This window comes from Salmo salar, chromosome 27 (genome assembly GCF_965601325.2).
Source record: "Salmo salar chromosome 27, fSalSal1, whole genome shotgun sequence".
Classification (NCBI taxonomy): Eukaryota; Metazoa; Chordata; class Actinopteri; order Salmoniformes; family Salmonidae; genus Salmo; species Salmo salar.
In genome coordinates, this window is record NC_138317.1 from 32,067,501 (window position 1) to 32,086,895 (window position 19,395).

Consider the following 19,395-nt stretch of genomic DNA (forward strand, 5'->3'; position numbering starts at 1 on the left):
TTTGGAGAGGGTTTGGAGGGAGGCAAATCTGTGCCGTTCTCGCTCCCCCCCCTCCTCTCCCTTCACCGGGCACCCCTCTGTTGATGAAATGGTCTGGGCTGGTCAGTCTGGTCCTGCCGAGCAGAGCTCTATGGACGAGGCTAAAACCAGGGGATAGGGGAGCCATGGTTAGGGAATGATCTGACAGGAGACTGCGGTGGATGTTTAGAATGGTACATGTCCTGACCGGGTTTTGTCTGTGTCTTTTTTGGATGGTTTATTTCTTCTCTCGTGGTTCTCTGTAGACAATGTATATGCATGTGCGTTCCCCTTGCTGCAGAGGTGGATAGTATGTATGCATGTGTCTGTATCGATGTGACTGAGTGAGTGTGTCTTTATGAGGGCTGTGAGCCCAGCAGTCTCTCGATGGCAGCGTTGACATCTCCTCCGGTAGCGATCAGGGCCTGCAGGTTGGCCTCTCTGTTAATGAAGCCCATAGCGCCCAGCTGCTCCAGCTGCTGCTGGAACTGCACCTCCGGGGTCTGGCTCTGTAGGGCGACCAGTCAAAAATCTCTCAATCAAATGTATTTATAAAGCCCTTTTTACATAAGCTGATGTCACAAAGTGCTGTATAGAAACCCAGCCTAAAACCCCAAACAGCAAGCAATGCAGATGTAGAATCACGGTGGCTAGGAAAAACTCCCTATTAAGGCCGGAACCTAGGAAGAAACCTAGAGAGGAACCAGGCTATGAGGGGTGGCCAGTCCTCTTCTGGCTGTGCCGGGTGGAGATTATAACAGAACATGGCCAAGATGTTCAAACGTTCATAGATGACCAGCAGGGTCAAATAATAATAATCACAGTGGTTGTAGAGGGAGCAACAGGTCAGCACCTCAGGAGTAAATGTCAGTTGGCTTTTCATAGCCGATCATTCAGAGTTCGAGACAGCAGGTGCGGTAGAGAGAGAGAGTCCAAAACAGCAGTCAATCAATCAGTCAACCAACCACCAATAAATCAATCAACCAGTACAATCACAGTAAAACAGAACGAGGGAAGACAGGTAGGTGTGTGTGGTACATACCGAGGAATTCCCTCCTGCGAACATTTGGAGCATCTGCTGCATCATCAGTTGCTGGGCTGGGTTTTCCCCAGCACTCGGCGAAGAGGCAGGGTTCTCTGGAGCCACACCCCCTCCCGTGGACAGGGGAGTTGTGGGTATTCCACCTGGTAATCCGCCCACTAGTCCCCCTGGTAGACCTCCAGGGAGACCTCCTGGCAGTCCACCTGGTGCCAAACTGGGAGAGACCAAGGGGTTAGGTTGAGATTGCGTAACAGCGTATCTACTACTCAAACAACTCTTTATTTCCCATTTGAACACTTTCTCCAGGTCATGTGGTTGGGGTGTGTGTGTGTCATTGTTTTCCATTAGCGCCGGCTGTCGGCCAAACAACCGGTTAGACTCATTTTCAACTGGCTACATTTTCCACTTCATATTTTAATTTTAAAAGTTTCAATTTGCTAGTTCGAGCCATCTCCCACTAGAATGAACAATATACATCTTCTAGCGATCTGTTGAGAGGATAGGTGCCTGTCAGTTCAGTCACAAAGAGAGTGATGACAGGGGAACACAGCATAGAGGAAGAGGCAAAGCGAGAGGTTTCACTCCCGCCAAAATTCGTCCAAAATAAGTGCAACGCGTTTCTATGGGCTTATTTTGGACCCAAGCTTGTCGCCTGCCATCGGAACGACTCCAATTGTTAGGGCGGAGACATGAGCATCTTGTCATTATATGCAGATCTCTGGTTGCTGTCTAATTTATATACATGGAGGGAGAGAGAGTGCATGGTGCTCGTGAACTTGCACGTCGCATGTAATGTAAGTGGTAATAATGAGTCGAAAGCCACGACTTAGCCTAATTATTGTTTTCTGACACATTCATTTATTTTATTTCATGTAGCCAGCCAAGGGGAGTTGTGGTGCATAGCTGATTGACAACTGAACAGCAAGTGTTGACTAGTTATGAAAGGTGTCGAACTGACTGAATAAGTCCATCTATATCTCTTTACCATTCATAAATGCGGCAGCGTGGTTATATGTCCATGGCGTCACATCGGAACAAGTAAACCAAAGGATTTCCTAGATTTCAGGCCCTAACGGAATCCTGGTATTAAAACGGAATTCAACCCAAAATATTTTCTGTTGACCTTCAGTAGGGAATCAAACTAATGTATTGAAAATGTATTAATTTGGCCAAGTTTATCATAAGAAACGAACATAATGGATCAGCGATTCATATTCCCTGCAACTTTCCTGAAGAGCCAATGAAAACTCCCTGTTTGTGTATGTGTGATGCATGGTCCACCACTGCGTAGCCGTTAGCGATGATGCTAATAAACACAGTCTACTGGTAGATGGAAAGGCTTTCCAAAAAACCTTTTCAATTACATCTTAACTACAATGTTGCCTGTGCATACCTGGCAGAATGCTATCATGATTATTTTCATCAATGTAGTGGGTATTTGTTACGCAAACGCTACGATCACGTGTGCTACAAAGTCATAGCTAAACAGCCTCATGCTAGGTGCCAACTGGAATTAAAGGGTAATTACACCCAAAAATCTAAATTTCTCAGATTTTTCCCCAGACCTCAAATGTAGTCTCCTGATGTGGTTTAAGCATTGTTGTGCACTTACAATATCCAATTTTGCTTGTTTCTCTATTTTAAAAAAGTTTGATTTTGAGAGCGAAAACATGGGAAAAAATGTAACCTTGAAAATCATTTTTCAAGATAAATGTGGGCTACTTACGTCAGTTCTGTTTTAATACATCATTTGAAGAACAAACATTGTGGGAATTCATATCTTGCAGTAAAACTGTAAATAAGACTTTAATCTCAAGAGTTAAAAAAGGCTTGATGTTCTCTCTTTGACAATGTCCAAAACAACTAAACATTGAATTTGTTCATTTTCAGTCATTTAAATTGTAATGTCATGTCTTTCTACACAATACCACAACTTATTTTTCCAATCTGGGCGGTAAAGTCAAAGTATTGAATCATTTAGCTGTGTATATCAGGTGGAGTCAAGGCGTTAGAATGTACCAGAAGACACCAAATAGACCTCTTTCGGCAAAAAGGAGCTGGGGGCGACTGGCTGGGCTGGGGGGGCGACTGGCTGGCTACTCTATGTACTTGTGGAGAACACTGGTGTGTGTGTGTGTGTGTGTGTACACCTTGGCATGAGTCCCGGTGCCTCTGTCTGCAGTGTCTGTAGGCCCTGTTGTATCTGGAGGAGAGCCTGCATGGCTCGGGGGTTGGTCATCACAGAAAGAGCCTCTGGGTTCTGCATCTAAACAACAACAGTCACAATCAAACTAACAATGAATCAATTAACATTCTAAAACAATCTCCAAATCATCTGTTTAGGGTCCATCCAGTGTCAAGCAAGCCAATCAAGTCCTTGGGACAGGTTCAACTCTCTCTCAGTTCGAGGCAAATATGGCTGTGTGTGTGTGTGTGTGTGTGTGTGTGTGTGTACCTGCTGCAGGAAGACGGGCAGCTGGCTCCTGAACTGTTCCTGCAGCTGGGGGTTTCCAGCCAACAGAGGGTTATTCATCAACACCTGGGGAAGACACAGAATGTGAGAAAGACAGAGAGCAGGGGAGGGGGGCAAGAGAAAGAAAAACAGGAGAAAGAGAGAGAAAAGAAAGACAGGAGAGAGAGAGAAACAGAAGGTCAGGGTCCTGTCGTTCACCAGCTGCTTTCCCAGTGTTCACCCTCTTCCTCACATCTGTCTACATCTACATGGAGATACCTAGAGGTAAAGCACTGCCAGCTGGATCTGTTCTAGATACCTAGCGGTAAAGCACTGCCAGCTGGATCTGTTCTAGATACCTAGCGGTAAAGCACTGCCAGCTGGATCTGTTCTAGATACCTAGTGGTAAAGCACTGCCAGCTGGATCTGTTCTAGATACCTAGCGGTAAAGCACTGCCAGCTGGATCTGTTCTAGATACCTAGTGGTAAAGCACTGCCAGCTGGATCTATTCTAGATACCTAGTGGTAAAGCACTGCCAGCTGGATCTATTCTAGATACCTAGAGGTAAAGCACTGCCAGCTGGATCTGTTCTAGATACCTAGCGGTAAAGCACTGCCAGCTGGATCTATTCTAGATACCTAGCGGTAAAGCACTGCCAGCTGGATCTATTCTAGATACCTAGCGGTAAAGCACTGCCAGCTGGATCTGTTCTAGATACCTAGCGGTAAAGCACTGCCAGCTGGATCTATTCTAGATACCTAGCGGTAAAGCACTGCCAGCTGGATCTATTCTAGATACCTAGAGGTAAAGCACTGCCAGCTGGATCTGTTCTAGATACCTAGAGGTAAAGCACTGCCAGCTGGATCTATTCTAGATACCTAGAGGTAAAGCACTGCCAGCTGGATCTGTTCTAGATACCTAGCGGTAAAGCACTGCCAGCTGGATCTGTTCTAGATACCTAGCGGTAAAGCACTGCCAGCTGGATCTATTCTAGATACCTAGAGGTAAAGCACTGCCAGCTGGATCTGTTCTAGACACCTAGTGGTAAAGCACTGCCAGCTGGATCTGTTCTAGACACCTAGTGGTAAAGCACTGCCAGCTGGATCTGTTCTAGACACCTAGTGGTAAAGCACTGCCAGCTGGATCTGTTCTAGACACCTAGTGGTAAAGCACTGCCAGCTGGATCTGTTCTAGATACCTAGCGGTAAAGCACTGCCAGCTGGATCTGTTCTAGACACCTAGAGGTAAAGCACTGCCAGCTGGATCTGTTCTAGATACCTAGTGGTAAAGCACTGCCAGCTGGATCTATTCTAGACACCTAGCGGTAAAGCACTGCCAGCTGGATCTATTCTAGATACCTAGCGGTAAAGCACTGCCAGCTGGATCTATTCTAGATACCTAGAGGTAAAGCACTGCCAGCTGGATCTATTCTAGATACCTAGTGGTAAAGCACTGCCAGCTGGATCTGTTCTAGATACCTAGTGGTAAAGCACTGCCAGCTGGATCTGTTCTAGATACCTAGAGGTAAAGCACTGCCAGCTGGATCTATTCTAGATACCTAGTGGTAAAGCACTGCCAGCTGGATCTATTCTAGATACCTAGAGGTAAAGCACTGCCAGCTGGATCTGTTCTAGATACCTAGCGGTAAAGCACTGCCAGCTGGATCTGTTCTAGATACCTAGTGGTAAAGCACTGCCAGCTGGATCTATTCTAGATACCTAGTGGTAAAGCACTGCCAGCTGGATCTATTCTAGATACCTAGAGGTAAAGCACTGCCAGCTGGATCTGTTCTAGATACCTAGAGGTAAAGCACTGCCAGCTGGATCTGTTCTAGATACCTAGCGGTAAAGCACTGCCAGCTGGATCTATTCTAGATACCTAGTGGTAAAGCACTGCCAGCTGGATCTGTTCTAGATACCTAGAGGTAAAGCACTGCCAGCTGGATCTGTTCTAGACACCTAGTGGTAAAGCACTGCCAGCTGGATCTGTTCTAGATACCTAGAGGTAAAGCACTGCCAGCTGGATCTGTTCTAGATACCTAGCGGTAAAGCACTGCCAGCTGGATCTATTCTAGATACCTAGCGGTAAAGCACTGCCAGCTGGATCTGTTCTAGATACCTAGAGGTAAAGCACTGCCAGCTGGATCTATTCTAGATACCTAGTGGTAAAGCACTGCCAGCTGGATCTATTCTAGATACCTAGAGGTAAAGCACTGCCAGCTGGATCTGTTCTAGATACCTAGCGGTAAAGCACTGCCAGCTGGATCTGTTCTAGATACCTAGAGGTAAAGCACTGCCAGCTGGATCTGTTCTAGATACCTAGCGGTAAAGCACTGCCAGCTGGATCTGTTCCATACAGCTGCCAAGGACTACTACTTGGCTCTGAGCAGGGCTGCTGATTTATGATCAGCCCCTCCCCATTATCTTATTCATTATGGTCTAGAACAGGGATTGGAAACTTTGATGTGAATGAGGGCCACAAAATCTGAACTCATCATGATGGGCCTCAGTGGCCCAAATTCATACCCACACATACAGCCCTAGCTTTTTGAGTGCCCAAAGTTACATTTCGTTGCCCCCCTCGACAGGAGAAAAAAATTGAAGTTTTAGATTTAATTTCCTGCAATTCTACACATTTTGCCATGGGGGCGGAGAGAAGACTTAGCAATTTTATGACATTTCTGTAATTCCACAAATTTTGCCATGTTGCAAAGAAAAACGTGCAGTTTTACAGCTAATTTACTTCAATTCTACTAATTTAACAATAGGGTGGAGAGAAATGTTTGTAGTTTTGAATACGATATCAGCATGAGACTGACTAACAAATTCAAATTCAATGTGGGGCCCCCCGGCCGGTAATTTGACCATGATTACAAGTTTAGATAGCTGGCTATACTAATTTACAAATCTAGAATGTTTTAGCTGACATTGGTATCTGAGTGACTGTCAGTGACTGACATAACAAGAGAAAAACTGCTGATGCACAACCAAATTTCAATATTGCACCTTGTGTATTCTACTATTCTAATGCTCAACAGTAAGTTGAGACCCTGACTGAGTTCGGGGGGGGGGGGGGGAAGCCCGTGGGATGCCCGTTGCTCATCCCTGGTCTAAAAGGCTAAACTGATCCTAGATCATCACTCCTACGCTTTGTGAATACAGGCCCAGATCTGCTTTATTGTTCTCATTACAATTCATTCCAAACAAACCATTCCCACTGATTCCTATAGATCCCCCTGCGTTCAGATTGGTCTCATCCCAAATGGCACCCTATTCACTTTATAATGCACTACTTTTGACAAGGGCCCTGTAGAGCACCATAAAGGAAATAGGGTGCTATTTGAGACAGATCAATGACTTCCTGATCCATGCTAATCCCCAGGGCCCACTACTCTACTGCTACAGACCTGGGAGGCCATGTCTGGGTTCTGGGCCAGAGACTGCATGATACTGCGCATGTAGGGAGCAGACAGCATGTTCTGCATCAGCTGGGGGTTCTCCGAGATCTGCTGCATCAGACTCTGCATGCCCGGACTGCTGAACATGCCTGGGACACACACACACACACACAGAGGGAGGTTGATGGTGTAGGTGTGTGCGTATGCATGCTTTTACAATCCGCCGCTTGATATATGTATGGGTATCACTAATTTATATGTATGCATTTAGGAATTCACATCCACGTGATATTGCAGTATCTCTCTTGAATGGTATTCTCTTAAGCAGGAAGTCTGTCTATGTATTCTCGTACCGTTACCCAGACTGGCAGAGTTGATGCCCAGAGGGTTGGACACATTGGGGGTGGTGCTGCCAGTGGTAGAGGAACCTGTGGTGCCCGTGCTCCCTCCACCCTCAGAGGGGTTAGTTGAACCCCAGGGGTTGGGCAGGGGCTCCCGGTTCTCTGTCCTCGACGGCTGCACCCCCCCGTCAGAGTTGCCCCCCAGGGCTGAGAAAGGGTTGTTTCCAAACTGGGATAGAGGAGAGAGATAAGTCATTAACAACCTGTTTAATAACAGTTTCTGTTCAGGACTCTCCATGGGATAGCTGAGAGTTAGTTTCTGAGGCTAAAAAAGCTCCAGAATGAGTGAATTATTACTTCCACTAAAGCCGAATTTGTACTTCGTCAGCAATGATGTCAATTGATGAACATTTCACTTAAGTGGAAGTTAGCATTCCCCTTATACTCTCCAACTAACTAAAAAAGCGATGGGAAGTAGCGAGACCAAGAGGAATAACTTCAGTTAGTGCCATAATGGGTACCTGGTCTCGTGCAGCGCTGAACATGGGTTCCTGGATGTCTGTGTACATCCTGCGCAGGGCATTGTAGCCTCCGGGGATGCTCTCCAGGTTGCTAAGCGCCCGGTCCTGGTTACGCATCATTTCCTGCATCATGGCAGGGTTCCTGGCCAGCTCCATGGTCTGAGGAGAAGGGAACAGGAAGGGGTTTTAAGGATTTGTGATGTTATGAAAGAGGACGATATTGATAGCTAGACTGGGGTCTAGGGTGTTTCATCTGTGTTCGAGAAACCACCCCTAAGACTATTTCTTTATAGAACTTAGAATGCAGCTAAACAAAGATCAGCCACTCAAAGCAGTCGAATTCCCACAGTTCAAAAATAATGATAGCAAAAACAGCACCTGCTACATGCCCCTACACCTTACTAACCAAGGCCAATTTCTGTGTACACCCCAGCCAATCCCAAGCTGTCCGTGACACAGTGCACTCTGGCCAAACCCCCCTCACCTGTCTCATAAGCTCTGGGTTGTTGAGCATGTGGGAGATCTCGGGGTTGCGCTCCATCAGCTGCTGCATCTGAGGGTTGGCCACAATCATCTGCCTCATCAGGTCTGGGTTGGACATCATGTTCTGCACCAGGGGGTTCTCCATGATCTGGGACAGCATCTCTGGGTTGGACATCAGCTGGCTCTGCATCTGCTGCTGCAGCTCCATGAAGTTAGCGGAGCCCATGCCCATGCTGCTCAGGCTGGACAAGCCACCGAACCCGGCTAGGAGGGAGGGAGAGGGGTATGGTCAGGATGCAGTGATGATAATGATGATGGTTGTCTTTCTGTATAAACTGTTGGGTGTGTGTGAGGGGGTGGATAGATAAGTGTGTGTGTATTTAGCCTAGTAAACTCACTCAGTATGTTGGGGGTCTGTGGGGGTGCCGAGGCAGGGCCTCCAGTGGGCCCTACAGTTGAAGGGTGGGCTGCAGAACTGGGGCCAGAGGAGTTGCCACTACTGCTGCCCACCTGGGTGGTGACTGAGGAAGAGGAACTAGCGCCATCTCCTGCCCTGGAGGGACAATGCATTGATCAGTTATGTTCACATCAAATTGGTATCTGCCTACAAATCTTCCATTGAAATACATGCAGGCCAGTTGTTGTGCAAACGCATCAGCTCACACACACATGGATTCAGCCCATATATTGTATATGTAAATGGCTTCACTGTGCTTATAACTGTATAGCTTCCCTCGCTGTTCCTGTTTGTACCACGGCTCCAACAAGTGATACTCTTGTTTGGAAACCCACATGACCGCCCGCTTGAAAACGTACTAACCAATTGCGCAAGTGGAGACACTTCAAGCTGTGGAGTAAGTAAGCATAGATGGCCTGAGTCAATCTAAACTCCACTACATACAGTACCAGTCAAAGGTTTGGACACGACTACAAGGGTTTTTCTTATATTTATTAAATTATATATTTTTTTACTATTTTCTACATTGTACAATAATAGTAAAGCCATCAACAATATGAAATAACATATATGGAATCATGTAGTAGCCAAAAAAGCTGCCACCGTTTGCCTTGACAGCTTTGCACACTCTTGGCATTCTCTCAACCAGCTTCATGAGGTAGTCACCTGGAATGCATTTCAATTAACAGCTGTGCGACAGTCCATAATTACTTTAAGACATGAAGGTCAGTCAATACAGAACATTTCAAGAACTTTTAAAGTTTCTTCAAGTGCAGTCGCAAAAACCACCAAGCGCTATGATGAATCTCACTTTCATGAGGACCGCCACAGGAAAGGAAGACCCAGAGTTACCTCTGCTGCAGAGGATAAGTTCATTAGAGTTACCAGCCACAGAAATTGCAGCCCAAATAAATGCTTCACAGCGTTCAAGTAACAGACATCTCAACATCAACTGTTCAGAGGAGACTGTGTGAATCAGGCCTTCATGGTCGAATTGCTGCAAAGAAACCACTACTGAAGGATACCAATAAGAAGAAGAGACTTGCATGGGCCAAGAAACACGAGCAATAGACATTAGACTGGTGGAAATCTGTCCTTTGGTCTGATGAGTCCAAATTTGAGATCTTTGGTTCCAACCGCCGTGTCTTTGTGAGACGCAGAGTCGGTGTGGTTCCCACCGTGAAGCATGGAGGAGGTGTGGTGGTGCTTTTCTGGTGACACGGTCTGTGATTTATTTAGAATTCAAGGCACACTTAACCAGCATGGCTACCACAGCATTCTGCAGTGATACACCATTCCATCTGGTTTGCGCTTAGCGGGACTATCATTTATTTTCAACAGGACAATGACCCAACACACCTCCAGGCTGTGTAAGGGCTATTTGACCAAGACGGAGAGTGATGGAGTGCTGCATCAGATGACCTGGCCTCGACAATCACACGACCTCAACCCAATTGCAATGTTTTGGGATGAGCTGGACCGCAGAGTGAAGGAAAAGCAGCCAACAAGCACTCAGCATATGTGGGAATTCCTTCAAGACTGTTGGAAAAGCATTCCAGGTGAAGCTGGTTGAGTGAAAGCCAAGAGCGTACAAAGCGGTCATCAAGGCAAAGGGTGGCTATTTGAAGAATCTCAAATATATTTTGATTTGTTAAACACTTCTTTGGTTACTACATGATTCCATGTGTGTTATTTAATATGTTTGATGTCTTAACTATTATTATACAATGTAGAAAATAATAAAAAATAAAGGAAAACCCTTGAATGAGTAGGTGTCCAAACTTTTGACTGGTACTGTATAGCTTATTCACTTCTTCAAAATGTTATCAAGCAATTCCTATTCGAATTTCTGCCAAACACTGACATATCCTACTGAAACATACAATGTTCATTCTGCTTTGAGAAGTTGCACCATCTTACTTGTGTGCCGTCTTTATGACCAGATGGACTGTCAGGCCGTCCTTGATGCCGTGCTGGTTGAGAGAGTCCCCGTCTTTCAGTATCTTCCCCGCAAAGATCAGAACCAACTGATCCTGCTTGGCTTTGAACCTCCGTGAGATCTCCTCTTTAAACTGGAGAGAGAGGTCATTGTTTGTTTGTTTGTTTGTTTGTTTCACTTTTATTTATTATATATTTCACTTGCTTTGGTAATGTAAACATATGTTTCCCATGTCAATAAAGTCCCTTAAAATGAGAGAGACAGAAAGATATGGATGGACAGCAAGAGAAAGAGGGGGAAGAAATGGGAGAAATCGGGTAAAGAAACAATTAGCTCAATAAGCGGGTTTGAATTCTAAAGTCTTGTTTCTGGGTAAATCCTCATTGCTTAACCTATTATAGGAACTCTACTACCTGATTACAAATACCACCTCATTCTTGGTGTTGTGCTTTTCACAATGGGAGAAGCTTAAAATCAAAAGAACTGAATCCAACTGTGAAACAGCAAGCATACACATTCCTCTGAATACAAGACAACACTGTGTGATTCAACACCTGGCCCCAGTCTACAACTAACTACAAAAATACTACACATATGAGAGGCACATTAAACAGGAGCAAAATAAGCTGTAGGCTATTTAGCTGTTCAGGGTATCAACCAGGACTGGAGTGACAGCACAGGAAGAAAAGTGGCATTTGCTGACAGATTCATAACAAAACAACTTAAAGTGAAACATGGGACCAGTGTATCATTCATTGGGAGAGGAGATTCACATGAACAACAATCTACAGTCCAGTAACTGACATTCAGAACAATGAGGTGCTGTTACATTCTGAAGAAGAATACTGTTTCTAGACTACCTACCTAAGAAGCGCAAATGTCCTGGAGAAACAGCTAAGATGAAGAAACTAGCTAGCTAACATACTGGTTAGCACGTAGTCAACAAAATTAGCACAACGTTAGCTAGTTAGTAATTTACCTAACTAATGTTAGCTACTTACATAGAAGCTGACTAAATGTTTTTGTTGTCATGACTAACATACAGAAGTCACGCGACACATTTTACTGACTGTGTAATCAGGGAATTCCTTACTAGCAAGCCGGTTAGCTAAGTTCACTAACTAGGGAACATACACTGTTAAACTGTTATCAATACGGAGCGAGGAATAGTTGTGAGCCGTATTAGCTAGCTAGTTAGCTATAGAACAACGTTTGTGAATAGCGTGTCAAGTCAATAACTAGCTTTAAATGTCGCTAAACTTGCCGATTCTGAAATGTTAGCTCGCTAGCTAGCAAGCAACATGCTTACACACACAGGCTAATCAAGCAAGGCAAGTAAGTGGACAGGGGCATGATGATGTAGCATAGCAGCAAGTTGCCGCTCGCTAGCCAGCCAGCTAGCTATTACTGATTCACAAAATGAACGAACCTGAGTGACAGAGGCATCTTCCGAGATGGCGATTTCCTCCTTGTCTTTTGGGGTTTTGACTGTGACCTTGATAATAGTTCCCTCCAAACCAACAGTTGTATCATTGTTGTTATTAACAGGATCTGCGCCGCCGTTATCCGCCATCTTTACTCCTCCGATGGAATCGTTCAGATTTGGCGTCCACTTCCGGGTCAATATAGGTAATTACTTCCTTTCCAGAAATGTTGACTCATATCAATGATCTATTGAAGGCCCGCGTCACGTCTATTTCTTTGGGCACAAGCACTGTCCATTACACACTGCTCACACCCCGAGAGAACAATTAGCAGGGTTAAAGCTTATTTCCTACAATTCTACACATTTCTAAAGATACATTTCTATAAATGTTGGCATGTCTAATGTGTAGTCGTGCTATTTTAGTGACTCGAACGTTACTACAAAACCTATGGGCTAAAAAACGTGAGCTGACGTTCTAGTTGATTTGGACATTTCTGACCAGTTATAAATATCGCTCTAGTGCCACGTTCACGTGCTAGTCGGCAATAGGAAACTGACAATTATGACTTGCTAACTGGTTGTAGTTATACAAATGCCAGGTTCAACGAATAAGCAATTCGGAAATTTCAAAGTTTCCTAGTTCTGACTAGTACAGGCTTGGGAAATTATTTTCCATGGAGGGCCACATTAGAATGTATTTTTGCCATCGCGGGCCAGAATCATATTACAGGATTATACATCATGTGTATGACTGTGTTAACAGATATATCTACTGTAAATCACGTCCAGATATGCTACTTATTTTACTTTTTTAACATGCACAGAAATTTGCCACATCAATGTTCTCCTTTTGGTAGGTATTTTCATTATTAAATATGCAATGAACTACATGGAGGGAAAAGTACACGGACAGAATTCTTGTTAACGGGTTTGCACAAAAAACACAAGAAAGACAAATGAAAAGCAGATAGCACAGCCTCAGTTTCACAGGTCCTGAAATTGTCAACCATCACTTTTATCTCTATAAGGTTATCACCACCCACCCACCGCCTTGCATAATGAAGCAGACAGAAACACACCCTTATCTGCATCTGTGGCGTCTGCATCCTCTGGCCATCTGTCCCGTGAATATATGCAAACACTGATTGGAAGATTGTGTGACATGAAATGGCAGTTCCAATTGCTATGTTTTGATCAATTGATTCTGTTAAATGCCACGGTGGTGGTGGCTTTTGATGAACGGTATGACATTTCTGTCATTCGAAGATGACCTATCCCTTGCTCAGGCCTCACAGAACCATTTGTAGCTGTCTTAAGAATGGCAGAGAGTGTGTGTGTGTGTGTGTGTGTGTGTGTGCGCCTGTGTGTGTGCGCCTGTGTGTGGTTTAAGTGAGTGTATTGAAGTGTGTGTATACACTATATAAATACTGTGTCATGGAAAACTACGATCACATTGCTCAACTAACGGTGTATTTTAAAAGCAGTATTATAAGGATGCAGGTGAGCTACAGATTACATATGTATTCTGTATATTAGAGAGAGGACAACCAGTGAGACAGAGGGGCCAGCTCTCCCTATATGTGTGTCTAAATGTCTATCCATGCCACCACAGCCCCAGATCCATTGAAAGAAAAATGTTGGCTTCAGCATGTTACATTGACTTCAGCAGTACTTCATACCTATGTTCACCCACAATTCTAGAACATACCAAATACAAACAAACATAAAGAATATGGAGCCCCCCAGCCAAAGCCCCTACCCTAACCCCCTGACCCCATCCCAGCTGCCCACACTGAAAGGACTGGGGGGGTCACGTGATCCTGTGCCCCACGCGATAGTACATCCGTTACATAGGGACCGATTGTTTAAGGATTCTGCTTCCATCAACAGAAAAAACAGAGGGGATAACTTTTTGGAATTCAGCCCAGTGGAGTTCTCTTTCATTCTCCTATCTCCCCTCCTCGGCTTGCAACATCTCTCCTTCTCTCTCTCTCTCTCTCTCTCTCTCTCTCTCTCTCTCCCTCTATCCCTCTCTCCCTTTCTCCCCAGAAAGGTAGACGGTTAAGAGAGTACTTTTACTGAAGAAACAAGGTAAGGGGCATCCTAAATATATCTATATAATGTTCCCTTGATAAAAATGTATAGTTCTGACAAAGAATAAGTTACTCAACTTAATGGTGAACAGAAGTCTAAAAGGTAAAGACAATGGTGAACTAGTGATTGAATAAGCATTGATCAAACGCAATTAATTAAGTGCTTGGCAAAAGAGCTGATGTTTAACGCTGCTAGTTGTAAACGTCCATTCCATGACAGTGTTTGTTTATTATATATGGAGCACATGTTCATATATGTTAACAGGTCTCATTTTAAGACTCAGCTACAGTTGAAGTTGGAAGTTTACGTACACTTAGGTGGGAGTCTTTAAAACTTGTTTTTCAACCACTCCACAAATTTCTTGATAACAAACTATAGTTTTGGCAAGTCGGTTAGGACATCTACTTTGTGCATGACATAAGTAATTTTTCCAACAATTGTTTACAGACAGATTATTTCACTTAAAATTCACTGTATCACAATTCCAGTGGGTCAGAAGGTTACATACACTAAGTTGACTGTGCCTTTAAACAGCTTGGAAAATTCCAGAAAATTATGTAATGGCTTTAGAAACTTCTGATAGGCTAATTGACATCGTTTGAATCAACCGGAGGTGTACCTGTGGATGTATTTCAAGGCCTACCTTCAAACTCAGTGCCTCTTTGCTTGACATTGTGGGAAAATCAAAAGAAATTAGCCAAGACCTCAGAAAAAAATTATAGACCTCCTCAAGTCTGGTTCATCCTTGGGAGCAATTTCCAAATGCCTGAAGATACCACGTTCATCTGTACAAACAATAGTACGCAAGTATAAACACCATGAGACCACACAGCCGTCATACCGCTCAGGAAGGAGACGCGTTCTGTCTCCTAGAGATGAACGTACTTTGGTGCGAAAAGAGCAAAGGACCTTGTGAAGATGCTGGAGGAAACAGGTAGAAAAGTACCTATATCCACAGTAAAACGAGGCCTATATTGACATAACCCGAAAGGCCGCTCAGCAAGGAAGAAGCCACTGCTCCAAAACCGCCATAAAAATGCCAGACTACGGTTTGCAACTGCATATTGGGACAAAGATCGTACTTTTTGGAGAAATGTCCTCTGGTCTGATGAAACAAAAATAGAACTGTTTGGCCATAATGTTTGGCCAGTATGTAAACTACTTTGTCTTTTTGATTTTGTTGTCCACTGTCACCATGTCACACTTATCCCCAGTGTCGAGATTAGTACTAAACATATTCATGTTTCTATTGAAGTCTGCACCACAGTGTGTGCTATAAAGATCATAGCATACAGATACAGGTGTGTCTAACTCCCTCACCCCCTCCCCAGTATCAGTACAGGTGTGTCTAACTCCCTCACCCCCTCCCCAGTATCAGTACAGGTGTGTCTAACTCCCTCACCCCCTCCCCAGTATCAGTACAGGTGTGTCTAACTCCTTCACCCCCTCCCCAATAGCAGGAGCTATGAGGTGACCATTGCAAACTGAGTGTCTGTCATGTAATACCTCATATAATCCAGGTGTGTTTATCCCGCCTCTTCCCGTGCAGTATCAGGTACCACGCAGCGGCCACAGCAGCATCTCTCAGGATGCATAGCTTCATGGGCGGGGGCCTATTCTGTGCCATGGTGGGGAACATCCTGCTGGTGGTCTCAATGGCAACAGACTACTGGATGCAGTACCGCCTGTCAGGCAGCTTCGCCCACCAGGGCCTGTGGAGGTACTGCATGTCGGGCAAATGTTACATGCAGACGGACAGCATCGGTGAGACCACACACCATGGAGGGGTCAGGGGATGGAAGGATATAGATTATATACAGAGGGATAGCAATGACCACCTGATTTAATTCTAAATGAGTTATGATAACAGTCTGACTTGGTCTGATGAAAGGGAAGGTCTAAGTGCATGCATTCACTGGCAGAAACTTAGTAAATGGTTGCTTTACTTCATGATAGAGACCTGTTGCTGAGAATGTCGGGCCAGTAATCGAAAGGTTGCTGGTTAAAATCCCTGAGCCACTATGTGAAAAATTGTTGTTGATGTGCCCGTGAGCAAGACACTTAAACCTAGTTGCTCTGGATAAGAGAGTGTGCTAAATGCTTATAAATGTTGACTTGAACATGAGGAGAAATGTTACAAAAGGGTACCACCTAGTGTCTGGGCATGACACTACAATACCATTAATTTTCACTCTTGGCTAGAAGAAGGGATGCATTTGACAAAGGCCTCTGTTATGTCACCCTGCACACCTCTTTCACTGTTGGCCTCTAGCGTACTGGAATGCCACCCGGGCCTTTATGATCATGTCAGGGATGTCATGCTTCGCGGGCATCATTGCGGGCATCCTCTCCTTCGCCCACTTCTCCGCCTTCGAGAGGTTCAACCGATCCTTCGCTGCAGGGATCATGTTTTTCATCTCCAGTGAGTCTCATATCACACACACACACACACACACACACACTAGTTTTGTGCAGTATATTCACCTCTTATATCCCCCTTCCTTCTCCCAGCTTTATTTGTTCTGCTGGCGATGGCCATCTACACGGGTGTGACAGTGAACTTCCTGGGCAAGCGCTTCGGTGACTGGCGTTTCTCTTGGTCTTACATATTGGGCTGGGTGGCACTGCTCATGACCTTCTTTGCAGGTAAGAACTGACACACAGGATCAATCACAGTACTCAACCAACCCAGTCCAAAATCAATCAACCCCCAAGTGTTAGCAGATCTGAAGAGACCAGATGGTTAAAAGCAATATGGTGATGGTTTTTCCATAGCCTTCCAATGGGTTAGGGGAGCCTGGCTGCATCATATTGCTGACGCCTATCTGAATCCATCAGACCTGATGGAAGGGTAGTGGCTGAAGGGAGGGTATGTCTACAGCTGGATTCTGATGCAATGTCCATTGTCCATTAACCTGTATGTGCTCTATGTGTTCCAGGGATATTTTACATGTGTGCCTACAGAATGCATGAATGTAGGAGAGGGGGCGGCCCTACACGCTAGAGAGAAAGACACAGCAAGATACACAAACTGTTTTTAAAAAGAGGAACATTTTACACTAAATGCATGACCATGTTTATCCAGAGAGGCCAACATATGACAGAAAGCCTTTCCGACTGCATGGGCCTCCATTCCCTGATGTTTCCAATGGATTTCCTGGATAAATAAAGGTTTGATAAAAAAAATATACAACCGCTTTCTGCCATTCACGTCAAAGGAACATTTACGAGAATGATAATGCATTTATTTATGAAGTCAATATGACTCATTTCATTATCTATGTGCAGTTAACAGGAGAATATGTTTCAAAATGGCTGACACTGCAAGGGTTATGATATCTCCGTAGTGCCTTTTTCAAGAGATGGCTTTTTGTACATGCAAATGTATTGTAGTTTTGATAAGGAATATGGGCAGTGATGCTGACTTTACAATTTCTCATATTTTCAATAAAGTTCCTCTCTAAATTTTTTGTTGCCTCTAAGTTGATCCTTAATCCACCTTTCAATGGCTTATTTTCCTTATTTTCCATCCCTTTCTGAGAAGAGGTTTTAGTTATGGGTTGTTTTAGTGAGGCTGGCCGTCTCACACAAAGTTATACCACAAGATGGCGGCACTAAACCAGTTTACATGAGCAGGGCTTTGCACATAGTGCTAGATGGGTTGCTTCTGTTGCCTGGGAAATCCCATTGCCAAAGCTACCGGATGATGGTGAAAGAGGACCACACCTTGCAACAGGTAAAGATTTGTCATACATTGTGGATATTATTTTCCTTGTTCTATATCTACCACAATGAATCATGTTTTTACTCTCCCAGAGGCGAAGCATTAAAGAGTGGGCCCAAGGTGGCCCCAGACACAAGCTAAAACCTGAAACCTCCAGGACATATCAAGATGCTTTTTATAGTTGAGAAAATTTTTATAAATTGCTTGGCTGGGCTGATGCGCAGTCAGACGGAAAATAGTAAATTGACATTTTAACATCATAGATTTACCCTGTGGTAATACTGGAATAGACACCAGCTGGAATGCGGTTTTAACCAATCAGCATTCAGGATTAGACCCACGTCAGCCACCTGTTGTATAATCTGTAATAATGAAAGTATTGCACAACCAAGTGGAAAACAATACATCAAGGTAAAATCCAGAAGGTTTCTCAGGGGGTTCACTAGGGCTATATGAACTGGCATGATGTCAACAGTCTGACAGGAGATAAGAATCCCACACGCTGAGTGAAGCCAGTCACCTTTATTTCACAGCTTAGTTGTTTATGATAAAGGGCTTCCCTCGAACCCCAGCCCTCGTCCTGTGGAAACTCCCATTGTCCTTTACGGTTGTTGACGTCTTTAAGAATATTTTTTGTTTAACAGAACTACTGAAGGAACACGGGGGGGGGGCATAGACAATGAGAGAAGAACGGGCTAGAATGTGAGGAAGAACAGAATGTGACGGATAATTCCTGGACCACCGGGGTGGGGTGGCAACATGTTCTTTCCAATGCTAAGTCCATAATCACAGCTTCCTCCTCGACTGAGATATTTGGCAATTATCATCATCTGGAAGGGAAAGTAACAGTAAGCGTTGAGGTAATGGGTGATTGGGCTATTCCTGAACCACAAACCATGACAGAAATGTAAATACATAGTCGCCAAATGCATACCTCTGTCCAAATTTCCTTACTTGGTGCCTTTGGCATCCTTACTTGGCCCCCTTTGTCCACACAGTGTACTGTTCTGGACAGATGTATTCAATGCCAGTAACAGTGAATCTGGACAAGAAAATATGTAATGGGTCCGCACTGAAAAATATTTTGTGTAAAGCTTTCTTTTATTTTATTATTTTTACTGCATCATGGATACCATAGCGTCTCAGTCGTTTCGGCTTAACAGCCTTCTCAGTGTTAAGGTCTTCATAAAACCAGTAACAGTGACAGCAAAACAGGTTGTCTGCAAACAGAGGGTACATTTGGGGATAGTTCTCCACCATCACGTGGTTCTAGAGAGTCACAAGTGGATGCTATCTGTACTCTTTGACAGTATTACACATAGATTTGTTTGTGTGACTGAATGTTTGTCTGGGATTCTCTACTTGCACATTCATCTTCTGCACATCTATTCACTCCAGTGTTTAATTGGTATATTGTAATTACTTTGCCACCATGGCCTATTTATTGCCTTACCTTCCTTATCCTACCTCATTTGCACACACTATATATAGACTTTTTTC

At 44.3% G+C, this 19,395-nt stretch overlaps 2 protein-coding genes across 2 annotated transcripts in view; one reads left to right on the forward strand and one right to left on the reverse strand.

Moving 5' to 3' along the window:
- The window catches only part of ubql4 (Ubiquilin-4), a 13,227-nt gene extending 990 nt beyond the window's left edge, over positions 1-12,237 (reverse strand). Inside the window, 11 exon segments of the mRNA NM_001139837.1 lie at positions 1-527; positions 1,061-1,274; positions 3,211-3,326; positions 3,516-3,599; positions 6,920-7,059; positions 7,264-7,480; positions 7,773-7,931; positions 8,257-8,519; positions 8,654-8,808; positions 10,633-10,784; positions 12,081-12,237. The exon segment at positions 1-527 is cut by the window's left edge and continues 990 nt beyond it. Of these exon segments, the coding sequence (NP_001133309.1) occupies positions 375-527; positions 1,061-1,274; positions 3,211-3,326; positions 3,516-3,599; positions 6,920-7,059; positions 7,264-7,480; positions 7,773-7,931; positions 8,257-8,519; positions 8,654-8,808; positions 10,633-10,784; positions 12,081-12,224 (1,797 nt within the window). The 5' untranslated portion in view covers positions 12,225-12,237 and the 3' untranslated portion in view covers positions 1-374.
- A 1,739-nt stretch (positions 12,238-13,976) lies between these two features.
- LOC106588892 (lens fiber membrane intrinsic protein) lies at positions 13,977-17,636 on the forward strand. Its single transcript, XM_014178416.3, has 5 exons — positions 13,977-14,168; positions 15,721-15,935; positions 16,444-16,593; positions 16,683-16,817; positions 17,111-17,636. Exons 2-5 carry the CDS (start codon positions 15,761-15,763, stop codon positions 17,173-17,175), a joined length of 525 nt encoding a protein of 174 aa, XP_014033891.1. The 5' UTR covers positions 13,977-14,168; positions 15,721-15,760; the 3' UTR covers positions 17,176-17,636.
- The last annotated feature ends 1,759 nt before the right edge of the window (positions 17,637-19,395 follow it).